The 22,402-nt window shown below is 35.6% G+C and overlaps 2 protein-coding genes across 5 annotated transcripts; one reads left to right on the top strand and one right to left on the bottom strand.

Annotated features, from left to right (window-relative positions):
* Positions 1-618: 618 nt before the first annotated feature.
* Positions 619-20,999, bottom strand: LOC134542439 (syntaxin-5). Of its 4 annotated transcripts, none has more exons than XM_063386685.1 (7): positions 20,694-20,796; positions 10,038-10,409; positions 8,519-8,574; positions 6,499-6,749; positions 3,865-4,059; positions 2,845-2,966; positions 619-1,102 (listed from the first exon to the last, which is right to left on the bottom strand). In XM_063386685.1, the coding sequence occupies exons 2-7, from the start codon at positions 10,364-10,366 to the stop codon at positions 943-945; spliced, it is 1,113 nt and encodes a 370-aa protein (XP_063242755.1). In that variant the 5' UTR covers positions 10,367-10,409; positions 20,694-20,796; the 3' UTR covers positions 619-942. The 4 variants fall into 4 exon arrangements, with proteins under 4 accessions (XP_063242755.1, XP_063242752.1, XP_063242754.1 ...); XM_063386682.1 differs by lacking the exon at positions 20,694-20,796 and adding an exon at positions 10,796-10,865; XM_063386684.1 differs by lacking the exon at positions 20,694-20,796 and adding an exon at positions 10,573-10,851.
* On the top strand, positions 10,981-15,139 carry LOC134542440 (barrier-to-autointegration factor). Its single transcript, XM_063386686.1, has 3 exons — positions 10,981-11,249; positions 14,053-14,180; positions 14,806-15,139. The coding sequence occupies exons 2-3, from the start codon at positions 14,055-14,057 to the stop codon at positions 14,950-14,952; spliced, it is 273 nt and encodes a 90-aa protein (XP_063242756.1). The 5' UTR covers positions 10,981-11,249; positions 14,053-14,054; the 3' UTR covers positions 14,953-15,139.
* Positions 21,000-22,402: the final 1,403 nt, after the last annotated feature.

Here is a 22,402-nt window from a genome sequence, read left to right as displayed (position 1 = left end):
AAAAATAAAATTTCCATTATTAATTTTATGAAGGAAGTACATAACACCTAACAACTATACTAAAATTTAGGTTTTTGTATTTTCTTGCAACTATATGTATAACCTGATTTTGTGTGTGTATTTTTGCAAAAAAAAAAAAAAAACCTAAATGTGCGTGTGTTTTTAGGTATTACTTGCAACGTTGCAACATTATACCAACACAATATATGTATGTATATGTGTGTGTGTGTGTGTATATGTATATATATATATGTGTGTGTATGTGTATATATATATATATATATATATATATATATATATATATATATATATATATTGTTGCACATTAAAACAAATGTGTATGTGTGTGCACACAACATTGTTGCAAGAAAAAAAAACAAATTTTTGTGTGAACGTGTTGGTCAGTTGGAATGTTAGAGTGCATTTATTTGCAAGCAACCCACTTACCTCATATCTCCCAACGTGCATGCCAAAATCGTGATAGTCTCCCATTTATTAAAAAAATAATAATAATAATAAAATTAACAGCTTCAAAAATTTTTTTGCTGTCGCTGTAGCATTTAAAATTATAAAAATATGCTCAATTCAGAAATCTGACATGGAAATCAGCTATACATATTAACTAAACATACAATGTTTTATTTTGCATTAAGAATGTACAATATAACCCAGCTGATATAGTAGTTCAAGTTCTCTCTCTTTTACCTTCACTGCATAGTCCAATATTAAATATAAAGTGCCTGAAACTGGGATTCTGAGGCAATATGGGAATGAAATTTAGGAATTTTCACTTTAATACTGTTCATAGTGCCATTTTCTAAGATCAAGCAAATCTTATACTCCTCTTGTCATGCAAGACCTTTTAAAAATATTGCAATGCACTCGGGTGAAGAGCCTGCAGGGTGGTTTTCGAGTCTGAAGTTTATCATAAGAACCAGTAGACTATGCCAAAAATATCACAAAAAATATAAAGAAGAATATTAAGATGGCGAAGATCTTAATCATAAGCCACCGATTGGACGTCACCGATTGGAAATACTTGAGAATTTCACCATGAGCAGCTTCTACGTTCAACTCCGTATCTTGGACGTTGGCATCAATCCTGGGGGAGGAAAAAAAAACAGTTTATCAAACATTAAATTTCAATGAAAAAAAGTATTAAGTACATTTTACTCTTCAAACATGACTTCCTAATAACTGTAAAAAAAATAATAATTTTAATTAGGGATGTGCATGTTTTAATTCTTCGGTACTTCAATTTCAGTGATTCCACCTGGAATTGGAACCATTGATTCTCAAGCTGTAAGGAGGAACTGTATCATATAAGGAATACAATATAACTTTTGATAATTTGGATGTAAAATAATATTCACATAAATTGATTCTAGCCACAATTGCATATTTTCCAGCCAGTAAGCTGACACTGTTTACTCAACTCGCCTAGCACTGATACACTAAAAACACAGTAATTTATTTTATGTTAGATCAAAACCACAATCACCTATATTCATCTATAACACTGTACAAACCAAAGTTAAATTTCTGTATTTGCAGGGAAAACGTAAACTCATTTCAATAAAACAGTTTTATTTCATAAATACAACATTAACATAAATTTTCTCTCCACATGTTAAAAAATGTCTTTCACTTCCAACGTCGACATGCAATCATGACACCTTGTTGAAGTAAAAAATTTAACCCAGGCTGGCCAACCATGTTACTCAGAAAAATATCTCAGGATCAGTTAGTGTTTTAATTCCAATATAAATGTTTACAGACGTAAATCAATTGAAACACAACAATCAGGACTGTTAAAGATCATGGCAGGAACGAAGAATTTCACTAGAACACAAAATTATTAATTTTAACAGTTTTAATTATGTATTTCGCAATACGTACTTGCAAGCTTTTCACATGTAAATTTACAGAAAATGTACGTATATTTAGACTTCTTAAGTGTTATTCTTTAGGTTAACATTGTGCTTGAGTTTCCATAAATTCATTCTGAAAGAAAATAAGATTTGTTTGTAATTAGAATTAAAATCGAACCTGGAATCAAGGGAAATCGTGGAATCAGAACCAGAATTGAAGAAATTTGGAATTTACCCATCCCTAACTTTAATGTTAAACATACATTATGTACATACATACCTACACACAAGTATAGTTCTATGCTTGTATTTATTTTTACCATTAAAATAATATTTGATTTTTATCTTTAACTAATGATAATTTTGTATTTTTCATGTTTTAACTAAACTTTGTGAGCAACTTTGTTTTAAAACTTGAACTTTGGAATCATTTTGGTTTTATTGTTGTTAAGGCTGACTGGACCACAGCATGGAAAAACCCTCTTGTCTGTTGTCATTGCATCATTGCCTTATTCATCACAAGTCACGACTCTTGACCTATGCAGTAGGGTAAATAAGCTAGCCACAGTTTATAGAGTTGTGTGAATACTTCTACTCACCAACAAAAAAATTTTTTTTATGAAAATGAATTCCTCATGCAGATTTAAAAAATCTCTTAATAATAATGGTTTCCAGGATTATGAAAAGGTGGTTGTTCTATTGTAGCTTGGATATCTCTTAATTTCTTATTTCCACATCTCACATCTCTCTATCTCTCTGTGAGTCCACTTTCTAATAAAATGCAAAAATTTAATATTAAATATTTGGGGAAGAGAGAGTTACATTGCACTTAGTAGCATGTTGTGTTGGTGGAATATGTTCTAGGTAATAACTGTCTTTAATTCTCTTGAAAATTTGTATGTGAACCATAATTGTAATGAATCAATTACCACAATTGAATTTTTTTTTTAATACGGTGTTGCTGATTTATTACCTTTCTACCATTTCTTCTTGTTCTTTAACCATGTGTGCCAACTGCTGGAAAATTCCTCCCAGTTCAACTATCGTCGACTCGATGTTCTGCATAGTCTCCGCTCGACTCTGCAGATAGTTATCCTGAACAGTATCAAATATGATTGATTACATATACAGTATGCCTCAAAGTTTGTTATCAAACAAATGTGCCACATTTTATACAGGATACTAGAGTACCACAAGTAAATGTACAACCATGTTTTTCTCACTGAATTTAATGAACGTGTGGGGGAAAAAGATCAGCTCATCATTAGAAACCATGTCCTCACATAAAGAAAATCACTAATATTAATATTTAATAGAGTTACTGGTTTCATGAAACCATAATGCACCCTAAATAATCAGATACAAAAAAAAATTTTTGAAACTATTTGCAACATAGGAAAGTGGCACAAGATGGAATTGTTTTTCCTTGAAATAGCCACCCTCCCCCCCCCCCCCCCCACACACACACACACACACACAGCCAATATGTGACCCCCAAACGGTTTAATTTTTCACAATCATACCAGATTAAGTCATCAATAAATCACTTCAATATTCTTGTTGAAATATTTTTTTTTAAATACATTTTATTTGTTATTTATTTTTGTGATATGCAGGGGCTCAGCCAGGGGGGGGGGGGGGGGTTAGGGGTTGAAACCCCCACACCCTTAGCCCCAAATCTTTAATTAGTTTCTTATTCATCACTCAAACAAATTTCATATTAAAATTAATAAAATTATAACCATTACAATATTTAAATTTAAGAACCGAAAACTGCTAAAATAGCACTATTTTACACCTTAAAATCCTAGTTTTCCCGGGGGAGGGCCCCATGCTTCTTAACACCCCCCCATACACAAATCCTGGCTACGCCGCTGGTGATATGTGAAATAAATGTTAAAAATATAATAATGTGTGCCACTTATTTATAAAATTCAAGTTAGTCAACGAGTACGTGATAGGAAGGAACCAAGGAGGCACTCGGCCCACTCACGGTGTGGTCGTAGAGGAGGAGCTGGCGCTGGGCGGGCGGCGGCCGCGAGTCCCGGGGCTCCATGTCCAGGGCCACCTGTTCGTCGGCCAGCAGCAGCGAGCCCTGGTGGGGGCCCGACATGGCCGAGGGCGGCAGCGAGGCCGACACGGGGCCCTGCGAGAACTGCTCCCGGCGGCTCTTCTGCTGCTTCAGGTTCTGCACTCACCACGTACACACATCCACTACATACCACCTTCAACTGCACCAGTCCAGTGTGGACGATGATGCTCCGTTTTACCGATTCCAGACGGCTCGTCCGTACTGGCGCATTCGAAGCTACCAAAAACAGTATGTCCGTAAAAGAATGTCCCGGTTATAAATTTAAATATTATCAACTGTAAGCATTGTAGTTTTGGTTCAAGGTCATAATTAAAGAGTACTCAGACAGTTTGCGAGAGTAATGCTTTGCTGTTTTCTCGCTCGCAGCGCCACCTACGCAAAATGGCGATTATTAGAGGGGTGAACCTGAAAAACTTATTCGGCAGCAGGATTGAGCCCCTCCCCATTGAAATCTCTTTGGATTGGTCATGATGGTCAAGACGGCAGACCTCTTTTTCACTGACCTCCACGTTCACATGTCATAAAGCCATGCAATTTTTACTTTGGGGTTTTATAAACGATCATGTCTACATTCCGCCGATACCTAATGATTTGCCAGGGCTGAGACACAGAATTGAAGAGGCTATGGCTTCCATTACTACGGACGTGTTAACCAAAGTGTAGGAATAATTGGACTTTTAGGTTGGATGTGTGCACATATTGAACATTTGTAAGACAAACTAAGTTTTTTACCTTCAAATTTGATGTGTGATTTGTTGTAAATAGTCTAAATTACACTCTATAATAATATAATATTGAAACTAAGGCATTATTTTATGGACATCCTGTATTACGAGAGACTAATGCAAGTCTACGAATATTACGAGGGTGCTTGTAAACAGCATTTAACCTAAGGATTTAATTACTCTGAACTTAGATTTCAAATATTTATATTTATTTATTTCAGTATTCATGTGTATATGTATCGAATATGTATAATTTTTTACTGCAACACACAAGTTGTTATCAAGTACGGGTCATGATCATGATGCTATGGACAATGGAAAAATGCTGTGTTTAGTGTAAATGGTGAGATTCTGTAAAACATCTCATACAAATGTTTTAATAATTACATTGGCAGTAAACAAATTTTTTTGTGAACATTAATAAGGGATTCACATGTCTAACAAGGTTAATTACATTAACTGACTGGACACAAGCTGTTATGCCCTGGGCAAAGTTAATTAAACAAATTGTGGAAGAAGAACTATCTAATTGTCTGAATGAGCCACATGTGCTGGGTTATACTCCCAGCCAGCTTTGGGACTTTTTCAATCTGAGGAAAATTTCCATCCCGGGAATGTTGTGCTGTCCCTTCTCCTCCACAATGTGAAAGGCAGCAGTAAACCACTGCAGAATCATCTCGCCTAGTCTGCCCTAGCAGCACTGTCGAGAGGAAAGGAGGGGGGAAGTAATGCCCTGGCACACAGGGGCCAGTTGAGTTTAGAGATTTTTTTCAATGTGTGATGGTGGGATGAAGATTACAAGTCTATTAATAAACTATTTCATTGATAACTTATACGCTACATGATGCAGACGATCACGTTTACTGTATGGCCATGCATATAATTTTTTAAACCAATTTGAGACCCAGACTATGTGAATTAATATTAAATATATTATTTAATCTTTGAGAAACCAATAAATGTAAAATTGTGCAAGAACATGAAAATACAAAGAGTTATTGTCTTTAATTAATAATCAAAAAATAAAATCTGAGAAGAATTATTATGAATAAATACATATAATAAAAAATGCAAAAAAATTTTCAATCCTGAGAAAATATCATGGCTTCATAACGGTGTCTGCTGTTAACATATGCTTAAAAACAACAGTGCCTACACCTGAATTTTCTATGCCAAAAGATACTTAGGCGGACCGGACGCAACTATGATATGGTCCGCAGGCCGCCACCGGCGTAGAGTGAGGAACACAGCAGCATTGGCTACTATAGAATCATTACATGAAAGCCATCAGCAATTCAACAAAACTTAACCCAAATTTAAAAAATTTTCATCTTTTATCATGGTAAATTCATTGAACGTAATTTAGCTGGCACTAATTTTGCACAAGAATGTATGACCTAAATGGAATGAAAAAAAAAAAAAAATTAATATTGTATTGCTCCATCTTGCATTGCTTACGTTAGTAACACGTTTTGACATTAATGACGTCACATGTTTCAAACACACAAAATTTTGCAAATTTATTTTTCATTTTTCTGAGTAGTTATGTTCTAGACAAATGCTTATTTTAATGATTTTACTGTATAGTGCATCAGCTGTCAATCAAAATGAGAATATTGTGTGGTGAAATAAGTATTAAGAGATATTATTTGTTCCTTATTTTTTTGAATAATACATTTTTTTTTTAACGAATATAAACTATATATAAAAATAAAACCATAAAAATCATGTCCCCAGTTATGAGGCAGATGTTAGCCGGGACCGGAAGCCAGGTCCTCTCACGAACGCAGTGCTAATTTGGAAAGGTTACCTCGGTGCGGACTTCGAGCACTTGCTTGAACTCGGTGGACATGGAGGCCAGCTTGGACTGCAGCGCCAGCACGACGCTGGACGAGTGGGACTGCAGGTGGCGGCCGTTCTCCTGGGTCTGCTTCTGGGCCCGCGCCGCGTCCTGCAGCTTGGCGATCTGCCGGTTCAGGCTGTTCAGGTCCTCCTTGACGATGTACGTCAGCTCCTGGATCTCCGACGGCCGGTCGTCGAACAGCGACCTCCGCTTCGCCACTGCCGCAGACCAGACCACCTCCGTCGGGGACCCGGCGCTCTCCCCGGCACACACACCCGCCCAAGGCAGGCATCTAGTGCGTGGCAACAATGTTAATAGGCAATAGGAAATAAACTTCTAGCAACTGCGGCATTGTCAACACACACTTCGTTCGTGTACTGCATGTTGTATCTGACCCCCCTCCAATGCATTCGATTCTAAATTGGACTTTTAATAAGGATCCCTAATGTTACTGATAATATAATATAGCCCATAGCCTTCCTCGATAAATGCACTATCCAACACTGAAAGAATTTTTTGAAATCGGACCAGTGGTTCCTGAGATTAGCGCGTTCAAACAAACAAACAAACAAACTCTTCAGCTTTATAATATTAGTATGGATTCCACCCTGGATCTCCTTCAGCCAAGGGCAGACCGCCCACTATTATCAGCCAGTCAAAGTTCAGAGAAGACTGATTAATGTTGTAGCACCCACTTCCACACGTTCGTGTAACACATCAATGAAGGGCAGTACTGGCCATAGACTCTGCCGTGCTGTTTATTTTTTTTTGGAGGCCCTCCTCCCGGGAAATTTGAAAAATTAACTCTTTCAAACATTTTTAACCCAACCTGGAACTTAAATTTTTACGATGGTTTGCTTATTTATGTTAGGACATTTTGATGTTCTTTCCTGATAAATTATCCTCGGGACAGTTTTGTAAATGCTTTAAGATTAAATTTCCTGTATCATGGTACGTGGCAATAAAATCTTTAAAAGTTTTTTTTTCTAATACGAAATCATGAATTGATACTGAAAAAGCACATTAAGTTACAAGATATTAAAAATTTAATTTCCCTTGTCCCGTTAAAGTCTATATTTTTGACAGAACAGTAGACAAACCAAAACAAAAAAATTAATAAAAATGAAAAGCGCTGGCACGCAACATTGGGGACTGCTTGGCTCGCCTCTGTTGAGGGGAACTACCACCCTACCCCATCCAACTCCTGGCTTAGTAAGTCTTCCTGGTGCTATCGCTCCCTACGTGCTCTCAGCTGTTGGGTGGCTTTGTCCTTGGACTTGAATTAACGCAGACCTATCCCAGAGCTTCGTTCCATCGAACCAGCCTTCGAGCTGACAATATGTACCCGCTCACTAAGATTTAATTATGTCACTTGAAATCCTTCCAACACTGTTTTGCCGTACAGTATTTGCACTATTAATACCTGATTACATTTAATGATCATTGCAACGGTATTACAGAAATTTACAATTTACAAAATAAAATCAAGAAGTTTTTTTTTTTTTGATTCTCATGTTCACAAATTACAATGCAGCCTTGATCAAAGCTGGGTAAATAACTGGCATGTATGCACAGAATTATAATAATACATAACCAATCAAATAACAATCAAAATGTTATGAAAAATGCTACTTTTTACCATGAATCAAACAGCTGGAAGTAATTTTACACTATAGTACCACGTGAAATTTCTAGTGTGTACCTCTCTTAGACCTCTCTTGAGACTTACATGAATAAATGAAGGTGTTGGGCGACTTAACTTTTAATATACCAGCAATTTGTTTTAAGTTTTTTTTTTTTTAGAAAATAAATAAATAAAGAATGTGATAATGCAGCAATGTTTAAGTAATAAGAGGAACAATAAAATATATTCAAAGAAAAAATCATACTAGAACTACAAATCACAGCTCAGTAGATTAAAAATTACCTATTACAAACAAACACACAACTATTATAAATGCAGTTGATAACACAATATTGTACTCACACATTGTTAATTTTTCAAGTTTTGTATATGTACTGCTGATGTTTTTCCCAATAGTCCTGCAAATGAAGTACATATAATTAATGTTTCACAATTAACATTATTCCTAAGTCTGTGGAGGAAGGATTACTGTAGCACAAATTTCCTAGCTGTCAAAATTTGTAAGTAAATGTTGCAGGTTGTAATTGGGATGAATCAATAAAATAACTGCTCTACCATTTTTTTTTAATAAACTTTACAAATTGCAATTAATTGCTTTTTCCACTAGAGTAGTTATGAACGGAAGCATGCGCAAAGTGTTCCCGGGCAAACCCCCTAACTTCTGTTGTGGGTGTCTGAACTAAGATCTGTTAATAACATAGTAAATGCAACCTAATGTTTTGTTGTTTGTTTGCGTATGCAAGTGTTAGTTTATATTGGTACCAAACCCCAAAAGTCCCCAACCCCGAAGCAAAGTTGTAAATATACACCCACACTTCTGCCGTCATCATTATTTTCTAATATAATAACGCTATGGGCCACGGCTGGTTGAGTGGCCGTTGGATCAGTTTTCTCCTCAAGGAACTCTTTTTTCCCTTTACAGGCCCGCCAAGAGAATAAAGTAGGGAGGGGGAGGGAGAGAAATCCCCCAAGGCCCGGGTTCCACAGAGGGCCCGGTCGTGTTTAGAGATTGTTAATAGAATTCATGAAAACACTATAGGATCAATTTATGTAGGATTGAGGAATGAACTTGGAAAAGTGATATGTGAATTTTACCAAAATAATGATAATAATAATTTGATGCTACAAGCCAATTATTATTTCACAGAGAAACTATTTGTCACAGTTGTAGGCTATTGATAACAAAGCATTCCTATAATTATGTGCTATGCTCAAAAGTGCTAAAAAATTAACAATTAAATTTAAAAAAATTGTTTGACAACAAGGTGGCATCTTTCAATTACAATACATAAGAAATAAGAATTTAATGTTAACAGATGATGCCCACTGTGAAATACAATTGTACGGCCAAACTTTTTGGATTCCTTCGATCTTTCCACACCGGCCACTAGATTGCCTCTTAAACAAATCATATAGGTTGGCAGGAAGTACTCATGAAGAAATTCAGCAAGAAATATGATAAAGTAGAGAATCACTTTCAAGGTGCAAATTAAAACAGTTTTTGGACAGAATTATTAAAACTTTAGATAAAAACAAAAAAATATATATATATATATTCTATTTCAAAGTTACATATAAATAATACACAAAATTGTATTAAAAAATGTCAAACATAACTATTTAAAAATACAGAGCTAATATTTTTTGGTAAGATCACATTTTATCAAGGCCACCTCTACAAAAAGGAATTGCTAGCGAAAGTTTACACTTGATTGTATCTAGCTCCAGAATCACTAAAGATTCTTCCTCTAACAAGTGAAAAAGTATAGCATGACAAACTATTTGCAGCTTGTATTGTGTCAGTTCAAGAGTAGAATTGTGAAACACAATCATATGCATAGTAATAAAACAGAATGCTTACCTGGCAATCATCATAAATTCTGCATAACTTTGGATATACTTTGCTTTCCTTGGATCTCTAATATTTCCCGCTCTAGCAACTTGCCTCCCTTGTAATGAGCGAATGGCATTTACAAACTCCGTAGTCCTGTCTCGTGCTGTCATAGTGGTTGAATTTAAAGCTTCTTTCTGTTTTGAAGGTGAACTTTCTACGAAAAGTGCTCTTGCATCAGAACCATTGTATTCACTCTTTGACAGCCATGAATCTCGTGAAGATGAAGTACCACTACTTGTAGCGATAAGTGGCACCTGTTCCGACTCTGAACCACCTCTGCGGCGTCTTGCGGTCATTGGATCATGAGTGACAGTGTGATCCTCTTTACAATCAGCTCACCTAAACAAACAATTAAACAATAACACAATACATAACTCAAGCAATATGTACTGTGAAGTAATGGAAGTAGCACTTAAAATAGCTATTAAGTACAAGATGTAATAAAACATTACGTGAAATCACTCAAAACGCTCTTCGTAATAGTAACAATAGTATTACTTACTTAATTTAATAATGGCAAGGAAACAAAAAAAATCTGTTTCCCGACGACATGGGAATACATCAGGGCCATAACCTTGGCTAGAGAAAAACAGAGCTAGTTATGAAATAAATTGATCCTAAAACATGTAACTTCTGTAACCATATCTTTAATTGATGGCAAACATTTCCACGTGAAACGAAAATGTAATCAATATCGTGTTATTAAATACTAGCTTTCCACATACCAACAGTACGTGAACGTCAGCAGTTATATGACAGATGACATGTTGTTATTCAAAAGGCAAAGATATTTTAAAAAGACACTAAACAAGACGAAAATGATTTAGAAAACAGTAGCGCTACGGTGGGAAATATCACACTCACTAAATCTAGTTATAGAGTGTATATCGTTTTTGGATAACTAGGTAATCCTAGCATTTCATGTTTTGATTTTTATTTTCAAGGAAACGCTGAGTATTTACCAATTTACCATATAAGTGGCCTATTGGCGGTTAAATAAAAACGGTGTGGTAGTTTCAATTGTAGGATTTCGTTGACCGGCTGTATTGTAGATTTTGTTTTGTACTTTTTTTTTTTCAAGTCCTAAGTGGTGCAATAAACGTGTACGTGTTTGAGTTATAAGTGTTCTTATTGCAATATAATATAACTCTGTTGGCGTCTGTCTGCCGCGAAGAAAAGGTAATAGAATTTGTTAGATAACGCGTTATATGGATTTTAGTGAACTTAATATTTCCGCTTTCAGATTGGGCTTCCACTCATGGCAATTCATTCAATCAAAGAGGGGTAAACTTAAAGTTTACCGGCTTTTTTGTAAAAAAAAAAAATTAATTCCAACAATGGTTTTCTAACATACCGATGTTCCTCTATTTTCTCAAAAAATGACATCAAAATTTGTACTGTTTTCTGAGATGTTAATGTTTGTAGGTTACATTAAGTAGCCTGTGCAGTGACTCGGCCGTCGGAATTTTTTATTTCGCCTTGATTTATTTTACCGTAGCTGAGACTGTTTTCCACGAGAGGTTGGCCTGATTGTTGTTGCCGCCCCACTGTTTCCTTGATACTAGCGGCACCTTGATTATGGGATTCTCCCACGATCCTTAGGAGTACAGCTTAGGCGAGGCTGTTTTTGAAAATACAGGGATGTATGTCATGTTACGGCTGAGTTCAAGACAGTTTTCCTACCTAATTGGTTTTTTCACCTTCAATTGTGTCTCATTGGCCCTGCCGTAATGTACAGACATTAAATATCCCTGTCTTAGTAAATAGTCTCGTCCAAGCGTATTCTTAAGGCTATTTGAGAATCATAGGATCAGGTTGCATTTAGTATAAAGGAAACAGTAGTTTGGCGACAACAATCAGGAATATTTTTCATGGAAAACAAGTCTTGGCTGGGCTATAAATTCAAAACATACATTTACGTCACTGCATCAAGCAAAGACGGTGGCTAGTCTACTGTAAAGTCTTTATAGATACAGTCACAAAAAAAGTGTAATATTACGTACTATTTTCCATATGAATACAAAACCACACTTGACACAAATAACATCCAAAAACGATTAATTAGGGAATATTTTCCTTCTTAACTAATACAAATTCACATGTGTCACAACTAGTAAACAAATACATACATGCAGTGCACACATGTGGTTAAACATGTTATACTGATGTAAATACACCACTTCACCTATAAACCTGAATTTTCAGGAATCCAGTGTGGATTTTCAAACATTGTTTTTAGTGTAAATAGAGTAAGGACTGTGGTGATGAAAAATTCCACTTTTGTAAAAAAAAAATTATGGAAAAGGAGTGATCCTTAAAATTTACCATTTTTCGTACCATCAGATACTACTTGGTTCTTAGACGTTGAATATTTTTACGTTTTTACATATTATTAATGTAACTAACCTAACATAACCAACCTTTAAGTTAAGTTGTTATTTGCCCAATTTCCCAGAAGCAGTAACTCTGAGATATTACCCTCATAAAATGAAACAAAGCAACAAACATGATACAAGTAAAATGTGAATAACGGGATTAGTATATGCTGTGATTGCATAACAATGATGTCACCATGGTGGCGTTTACATCAATATCACCCTTCCATTCTTACAGGGAAATGGGGGTTTTGGGTGGGAAACATCAAAAATTTTGGTTTTCACAAAACTCTTAATAGTTATAGACCATTTGACTGTAAAAGTCAAACAACCATGTTAAACATGACATCTCGAAAGAACATTGGACAATTTCAGGGAATGCTGAACATAAGTGGTAAGAACTGTGCATTCCTAGTACCAATGTAGAAAGAAAATAAAATCTGCATTTCCAACCGAACTTGCAGCAGGAAGTTGGCAAAAGCACTTAAGTGTTTGTAAATCTGGAAAAATGGCAGGACCCGATGACATCTTCAGTGTACAGCTTGAGCTGTGGGGCAATCCTCCACTATGTGTTGGGCAGGGGTGTTCTGTCTCTGCATGAAAGCCTTCAGCATCCCCAAGGAGTGGAGGTAATTATTCATCAAGGTCGTTGATAAAGATAATGGGAAAACCAGTCTAGAGGCATTGCTCTCGAGAGCAATATGTACATTAAAAATATTCTCAAGACTCAAAACCGACAATTATCAAAGGCATTGGATCACCTGATTCCAGAAATATAGTTCTCCTTCTGAAAAGGCAGGACAACTATGCACATGATTGAAAACGTGAAGTTTTCATGATTAAAGAAAACTTTTTGCAAAATCGTTTGATAGGGTGAACAAACCATTGATAAGATTGTAAAGACATTAGATGAGAACAACCCTGTTAGTATTAACAGTGACAAACATTCTGTCTTAAACCAGATAGTGATTAAATACAACTCCAGACTGTCAGAAGCCATAAACCAGGCCAATGGAATATTGCGAAGAGTTCCACCCAGCCCTCAGGTCTTCAGGAGATGATGTTGACATCTGACAGTAGGATGACTCGGTATGAAAACAATGTTGTCAAAACTACCAAGGAGGAGAAATTGCCAATCTCAGTTTAATTGTTTATTAAATTGAGTGAAGGGAAAAAAGCTAAAATAATAGAGTATTAAGAATAGAATAGCTCTAATAAGTGGTTGATAGTTTCAGTTTATTAATATATAGTTTTTTAAGCCTGAGAAATAATATACATTACTTAATAAAGGCCAAAAAAAAATTTTTAAGGCTCTTGAAACAAGCAGTTTTGACCATGTCTGTCCATAGTTATTTCAGTAGAACTTAATTCCTACAGTACCAGTACCTTATTTTATCAAAATAATTTTTATCATTTGAAATATTTGAGAAAGCTTATAATGTCTTGTAAAACACTGAACAGTCCCTTTCTTTAAGGGGAGAAATTATATTTGAGATCTTTATTTCTTTCATTCTGTTCTTCATCAACCCTGATCTTTCTTGAAAACATTTTGTGGGAAATGAAAACTAGGTATTGTATTGTATTTATTTATTTTATTTTATTTTTAGAAATGTCGAGCACTAGTCAAAAACACAGAAATTTTGTTGCGGAGCCCATGGGAGACAAACCGGTCACCGAACTGGCCGGCGTGGGTGAAGTTCTTGGCCGTAAGCTGGAGAATTCTGGTTTTGACAAGGTATGTGTTTCGTGCACCTCATCATGACAAAAGAATTTTCATGTTTTTCCAAGTGAAAACCATGGAATGAAAATAAAACAATTTAAATTTTTCACTATGGCTCACGTAACATTTAAAAATGTTTACAGAATTATGAATAGTACTTTGTTCTTTTGAGTGAAAAATAATATGTAATTTAACTTTTAAAAATATATAATATCCTATTATGTTCTGTTTAAACAATAATTGAAAATGTATTAATTATTGGGTGATTGAAATGAAAAGTTAATTAAACATTATTTCACTTAGATTTGCCTTGTTGAAAAAACTAACAAATTTTTGAACAATTTAGCAGGTTTTCAAAATTGTATTTTCAAACCCCAACTCTAATACCTCTTGATTGACACTATTTTACTTCATAGAATCTTTTAATGTGTACTCGCTGCCTTAACAGAGGCAGATGTTCTGTTTTAAGCAATAAAATTTTTTTTTCCTATTAAAAAAAAAGATGGGTTATTTGGAATTTTGCCTATCCCTCTTGCAGAAATTACTTCCATCACTGTAAACTCTGCATTTTAGAGCTTTAACTGGGTCTCTAGTTTTCATATTGACATGTTTGGTTTAATAGACCCTAAAACTGTTGCAGGCATATGTGGTCCTGGGCCAGTTCTTAGTTTTGAAGAAGGAGAAAGAGTTTTTCCAAGAGTGGATGAAGGATGTGTGTGGGGCCAATGCAAAGCAGTCCGGGGATTGCTACCAGTGTCTCTCCGATTGGTGCAACGAGTTCCTCTGAGTTCTTTGTGGAGTACACTTTATTAACAACTTTGTGACTGCATGCCCAATGAAGGATGATATTTTTTAACGTACTATGGTAGCAACATTATTTTTGTATATATATTTTATGAAATACCTATATGTTGCTGCAATTCATGTTGTGAATATGTAACTTGTGAATGTTGCGATAAATTTGTTAACACATGTATGGATTCAAATATCTTTTTTCTATGATACCAATGTAATTTATTATATAAATTTGCTTTATTTCATAGATAGTACATTAAATTTTTCAACATTTTGAGGTTTTTCTGTTTTTAAACTTTGTGATTTTTCAGCCTACTATTTAAGTTAACATGCATGTTAAACAAGTGTTAAAGTATTTTCAGTGTTTTAATATTTTTCCTGGATTTAAAAGATTTGTACAACATGAGATTAAGATTAATATATTCACACTGTAAGTAGAATTGTGTGATTAAATAACTTTCTTTAGACAATGTTGAAGTGTGAATAAAGAAGCTCTTGATGCATCATTGCCTCTGCCAAAGTTGTTTCCAAAGCAAGCAAGACTGGCTGTATCGTGATTGTGTAAACGATGCCCAGGTGCCATAATTGTAGTTACAAGCACACAAAAAGTGGTTTGGGTGTAGCAAATAGTGCTGCTTGGGGTTACAATAATAGCAAGGCATTTGCACCGAATCTGTCGGGTGCAGTAACCGCAGAAAATGCAGTCCACTCCAAAAAAGCTTTCCCACGGAAGCAGATCATACCAACCAAAACTTAAAGGTAGAGAAGAATGAGTGGAAATCGGAACAGCCAGACTTTGGCATTGTTATCCATGCATGTCACTCCAAAATATTAAATTTGTTCAGGTAGAGCAGACTTTATCAAATTTCTCCAAATTTCTCCAGTTTTGGGTCTACTAAAATAATTGGCTGTATGTAGCTCATGTTTTTTTTTCTTTCTTTCTTTCTTCAAAAACTGTGACATTTAAACAGATGAGACGTGAAACAAGAAATTGTTTTTCGCATTTACAAGTACCAAAGTAACAACAACTTTACATACCTACTTTCTAGGTCATATTATTACAGAGATTAGCTACAGCATCGCTACTGTACTTGTGGTTATTGTCTCGCCATGGTTGTCTCATTTGTACTGAAGACTAGTGTTCATACTTGAAACTTATGTTGTTAACATTTAAAATATAAACAGTATTATTTTGTATGTGGAAATTGACTTCATTGAAAGCTACATTAATAATGAATAACATCTTGGTGTTCAAATGTAAATGTTTTAAGATGTGGGTCATAATTTGTTGGATCAACATTGTTTTTAAGCAGGGAAAAATATTTAAATGATTATAAATACTAAACTCTCTCCATGATATATTTTAATACACTCCGAGTACAAAATATAACCACATTAACTAACATTCAAAGTTTTACAATTTACATTAAAGAAGTGAATATTTTTAAAACTAATTTTTGTTATGCTTAAAATTTTGCAATTTTTTACAGCTTAGATACAGTTAATTGCCATTCAGTAATAAACAATCATTACAAAAGGAAGAACTTAACTTATTTAAAAAAAATTAATAATGATTTTTGAACACTAGTTTTTTATCAAAGTTTTGAAATGCCAACAACCAACCTGTTCATAATTTTGTGGTACAAATTTGTTTGTATTATGTTTTCCACTCTCTTGCTCCCCTCTGGATACGTCGTCCTTGTCTGGAGCTGTGGACATCACTACTAATTGGTTGCTAAAATGCCTATGTATCTGTTTGAAAAATTATAATAAAAAAATTATAATCTTTGTATAAAACAAACTTTTGTCAACAAGGGATTTGTACTACTGCATTATCAATCTTGACATGATTCACTTCCTGTGTAGCTTGTCGTTCCAGGCATTGTGTCAGCTCACACTGCTTCATCAATTGCCAAACATAACATACCACGTTCACCAAAATATCACAAATGTTTTTGTAACTTCTAAGGGGAGGGATATATTTATTCCCCCAATCTTCTCCCTTTACATCCGCCACTGGTGAGCTGAGGTTTTTGTACCTTTGGTTGAGGCATCAAGAGTAGTTAATTAGGTGGTTTATTCATTAGTCTTGTTTGTCTTCGTCAAAGTGATTTAAAGTCATTAATTGCATATTCTTCAGTGATTCATATAGGCTTGGTGTTAGGGGGGGATTTTATCTTTTAATTATTGAGGGGTTTTTGATTCTTTAATTTTAATAATTGCTCATGGATTATGTGGGCAGTGTGACACGGTACATATTCTCACTGTGCATGTGTAATGCTGCATATTGGAAGGTGCCTGACTGAATTTTCATCTTTAAAGTTCTTGAATCTTACGGTTAAAGCTCCAATTTAAAATGTTTAGTAAACTGTATAACTTAATGTAGGAAGCAAAATTTATTTTTTCAAGAATTACATTACATTTTCAGTCTTCTCAGGAAGAGCACCTCCTACAACGAGACAAGTCTTGGACCGTTGGGCAAGTGTGGTTTACAGAGGAGGTCACATGGACTGGAGAACAACGATGTGCAATCAAGCCTGAACCATTGCCAATCCACGTGCCACTTATTACAGGACTGGCCGACTCCAGGTTTATATATTGCTAATAAAAAAAACTACATATGTCTGCCAGCATCAGCAAAGCTTAAAAGTAAATAAACATAGATTCATGATTATGACAGATGAGCCCAATCCACTGTTATATTTGAACTTATCGAGATTGGTTGTCTCCAATAAACCTTTAACTAAGACTGCTGTAGAAAAAATTTAACTAGTTTGACAATGAGTGGGAATGTTCCATCATTGACTGGGCTTCTAGTCTTGCCAGGAGGTACAGTATCAAAGTAGACATTCTTGCAGTGAATGACTTAACAACTCTGCTGTTATTGCACATTTTCACATCCCACTTAAGATGCCTACTACTGAAATGGCAGTGAAAAGAGTACTAACTTAAAGTTAGTATAATTCGGTCAGACATAAAGGAATCTCCAGTGAATTTGCCTTCACCCATACCTTAACCACAAAAGAATCCAGGTTAACTTGTGACATAGGTACCTCCTAGCAGTACTAAAAGCCAGGTCCTGACCCGAACAGTAGTCAGCATCAATAGTGAAACATGATCACACTTTTTTTTTTTAAAAACATCAATAAACTCTTTATCAACAACCTAATTTGGGCAGTTAGGTACCGTAAACTGGGGTGAATAGGGACAGTTTTTAATTGTTTTTACAAGTAACTTTTAAATGTAATTTTTTTGTGAACAGGGAGTATTTTTTCCTTCTTGCACTACCCTTAAGCTATTCATAGCCTGTTATAAATTTTTGCTACCTGCGGTCATTTAACATATATTAATTTTTTTATTGGTGTCCCTATTCACCCCAATGTCGGGGTTAATAGGGACAATGGTGTATCATTAATGGTAGTCCCTATTTTTTAATCACTGGGGTGTATAGGGACATAATTTACAAAGCATCAAGCAGACATTTACATTTGTACCAAATAAGGAAATAGTAATTATTTAATTTTACATGGTATTTTTTATTTTATTTAATGAAAGGAGGCTCCTAACGAAATGTTGACAATATTGATCTGTTTACAAAAAAAAATCTTTATAGCAATGATCAATGCACACTAATAATATTTGGAACACATGTCAATAATTATAAGAATCATGAAACTGCTCTCAAATTTACACTGAGTTCAAGTCGAAAGTGGATTTGGAGTGAATGAGTAACGTCCCCTGCGCACAGTTGGTTCATTCAGTACAGCTAAAATGTCATTATTTGAGAAGTAACTTTCATCTGGCACATTGGGAAAAACAAATATGTTTGAGCACTTTGTTGATTGCCGCAGAAATGTTCCAATGTACCAGTGCTCATCCGTCTCAAATTTCTTCACTATCCTTCCTATGAAAATCTTGATGCCCCGATCGTATGCAAATCTGACTTTTACCCAGTCCCCGTCTGTTGGATCTTTTTCTCCTTCCTTGCCGTTAGGTATCTCACATTCACTGGATGTGTGTCTATTTAAAACCAATTCATCATGTTCTGACATCACATGTTCTGATTCAGAATCACTTGTATCAGATCCCTCTAAATCTGCAACTGTCACACTACGCCCTGCAGGGACATTTAGTCTCTTTTTTCTGCCCCTTGTTACTTCTTCATCAGAAGTTCCATACCTCATAGTTTTTAGGAATTCTGTTAGGCTGCTGTCTACAGTCTGTTCTTTTTGTTCATCCTCATTATGTCCAGAAGGTAGCTTGTCAAGCACTCTTTTCCTGTTGAGAGGAAAAATGCCTGCCTTAGCAAATCCAGCCTGGATGTTATGTTCAAGTTCCCTCTCCATCAAATTCATGGTCTTTTTCAGGAGGGAAGGGAAATATTTCTTATCAAATGGCTTGTGTTTTCCTTGAGCCTTTGCCTTCGTTTCTTCTAGAACTTTTCTCCAGCTCATCTTGAGAGGCCTGAATAGACTGACATCCAAAGGCTGTGTCAGATGTGTCGAGTTTGGAGGAAGGAAAACAAACAAGATTTCATTTTCCTCGCATAATCTGACTACTGTAGGAGATAAGTGTGAGCTTAAGTTGTCACCTATAAGAAGTTTCTTTCCTTCGAATCGACGACAGTATGGGATGATAACTCGTTTGAACCAGTCGAGAAAGCAGTTGCCATCCATCCAACCGGACTTACTACGATTGTAAAAGGTTCCAGGAGGTCCACCTTCACTCCACAAATCGTACAAATATGTGGACTTGTAAATCACATATGGAGACAACATCTTCCCAGAAGAAGTTACAGCAAACATGACAGATACACTTGCTTTACTCTGATTCATTACTCGTTCGGGGTACTTGCAGCCTCTTTTGAAAATGAGTTTCCGCCGGCCTGGGTCGTCGGAGAGTGCTGTCTCATCATAATTAATTATTAAATGTGATGGTATGCCATCTGCAGTCGCTTCTAGTTCATCAAAGAACTTATTGATGACAGGAGGTGAGACTTCTGCTCTGCTCCTTTTAATGTTTTGACATAATCTTTGAGAGAGGCCAGTTTTGTGTCGAGTTAAAAAGCGAAGTGCCCACTCATAGCCAGGCATGTTGTTTTTGAATTTTGCTATGGTCTTGCCCTCTCTGTCTAAGTAGTATTTGACAAAACAGCGTAAGTCGAACGCACTTAGAGGATATCCCCATCCAGCACAAGTTTGGAGGCACTCAACAATATCCTTCTCAAAATCTGAAGGGAGCAAAGTTTGACCACCTTTACTCTTGAAATCAATATGTTTACCTTCATTGTCTCTAAACTGCTTCAAATAACGATGCAGGGCAGACTTTGAAACTCCAAATTTTTCTTCAGCCTTCCTAATAGTCATGCCATTTTTAACTGCTTGCACTGCCAGATTCACCTTTTTCCTGTCTATAGGACGATGCTCTTTTGAACGAGGATCACTTTTGTATTTTCTAGGCATTTTAATCACTGAAAAAGAAAGTAAAGTCCTAAATTACAACTTACAAAACAAAATATAGAACTGAATAATGTTAGTTATAATAAATTTAATTTAATAATATGACTAATAACAAAAACTGTAACAACAAAATTTTTGTAAGTGATTTGTACAAGTTGATTTTATGTCCCCATTCACCCCATTTTTATGAAGAAATTACAAGCTTGATAAAAATCAACTGATATTTTTTTTTAAAAATAGGAGGATCTTTAATATTTTTTGTGTAAAAACTTACCAGACTACACTAAAAGCTGACATTTACTTCAAGAAAACATAGAAGCTGAAATAAGCTTGTAGCAAACAACATTTGTGATGGCACAATATGGCCTCCCAATTCAACAGCTGTTAACTAGGGCTGCCAACATGAAATAAAAGCTACAAAATACAATTGCACTTGCTATTTTAGATAAACAAACAATTTTTTAACGTAGTCTACTATATATAAATTTAATACTCATTAGTTTAAGCAAAATATATTATAAATATAGTTTTTCCCAGTTTTTGTCCCTATTCACCCTCATGTCCCCATTCACCCCAGGTTACGGTACTCATTTTTACATATGTCATGTTTATTTGAGTAAGTGGTAGGCGATACGTAGTTTAAATTACACTGAATTTTTCAATGAACAATTTTTTTTTTTAATGGTTTTGGTTTTTGAGTGATGCCATATTCTAGCTTGCACCAGACACTGATGGCAGTTGTGTGCAAGCCATGGTCCGGGGTGGAGCCACCATTCCATGAGGATTACGGTAACTTTGTATCAATGATCTGTCATATTGGTAACTATCGTCTTTCATAAACTTTTCATTAGCTTCTTACACCATGCATCGGCGTGCTAATTTTATGATGACATCGTCAGCTGATGCTTTCTCTGCTCGCCCAGAGGCTGGGTTCACAATTAAAAAAATTAAGCGAGTGCATAGCAAGCCATGCACACGACCTGTGCGAACTGCGAAATCGGTTCACAATTGAATTCTTACTGTTAATTTCAGCCAATGAAATTTCGCGAACTAAGCGACATCTGTTATCAGTGTTAGTAAATAAACATATTAACTTTCAAAATAACGATAATACAATTATTATCTCGACATTTTCTTACCACAATATGGTTAATAAATATATACATGTTTCTAGTCCCGCCAAAAAAGCACCCTGCTCTTCTCTCATTGGCTGTTGTACCATGCGTACGCGAACGAAATAAAATATATTCATTTCACTCCTATGCGCACGACCTCGCTCCCATGCACACGACCAACTTTCTGCTATTGTGAATCGTTAGGTTAGGAAACATGGCGTTCATATCCTATGCACACGACCTACTGTTACTGTTACTGTTATTTTTTCAATTGTGAACCCAGCCTTATGCCCTTTCGTTGCCTCGCTTGGGCGTGTACATGTAGTGTGCGACCAGAACGCGTTTTGATGCATTATGTTGTAGTGTACAACGAGTTGAACGACCACCAGGATCGATATGTCAATTCAATAGTGAGTTATGTATTGTAATAGTTATTTCGGATAACCAGTAATTAATATACAATGTTTCCATTGCTATCTACTTGTGATAAGTTTTAAACAACTTATGGATTCTCACGATCATGCCTGAGGGCCGCGGTGGTGCATTAAATCCTCGTCCTAGCTTAATTCATCTTCCACCTTCAACCAGTCTAGTGCGTGCCACTTCGCATTTGTTGATCACTGTGTTCCAGTTTCACAATAGCATAAGTTTTACTAATATCTTTCTATCGGCTCTGCAGCTAGCCCTCAATGGCCGACCTGAGCTTACCGACCTTTTTACTTAATTGTCTGTGCCCTCATATGGGATGTTTCAATGTAATACGAAATAATCAGTTGTTTTTTTAACCGAGTACGGGTACACCCCTGGTCGCATGACATGAATTTGAGACTCTAAAACATCTTACATTTTCGCCCACACAGGGCCTCAT

Source organism: Bacillus rossius (assembly GCF_032445375.1).
Source record: "Bacillus rossius redtenbacheri isolate Brsri chromosome 4 unlocalized genomic scaffold, Brsri_v3 Brsri_v3_scf4_2, whole genome shotgun sequence".
Taxonomy (NCBI): Eukaryota; Metazoa; Arthropoda; class Insecta; order Phasmatodea; family Bacillidae; genus Bacillus; species Bacillus rossius.
The sequence above is the reverse complement of the archived record's forward strand: the minus strand, read 5'-3'. Positions and strand labels throughout refer to the sequence as shown.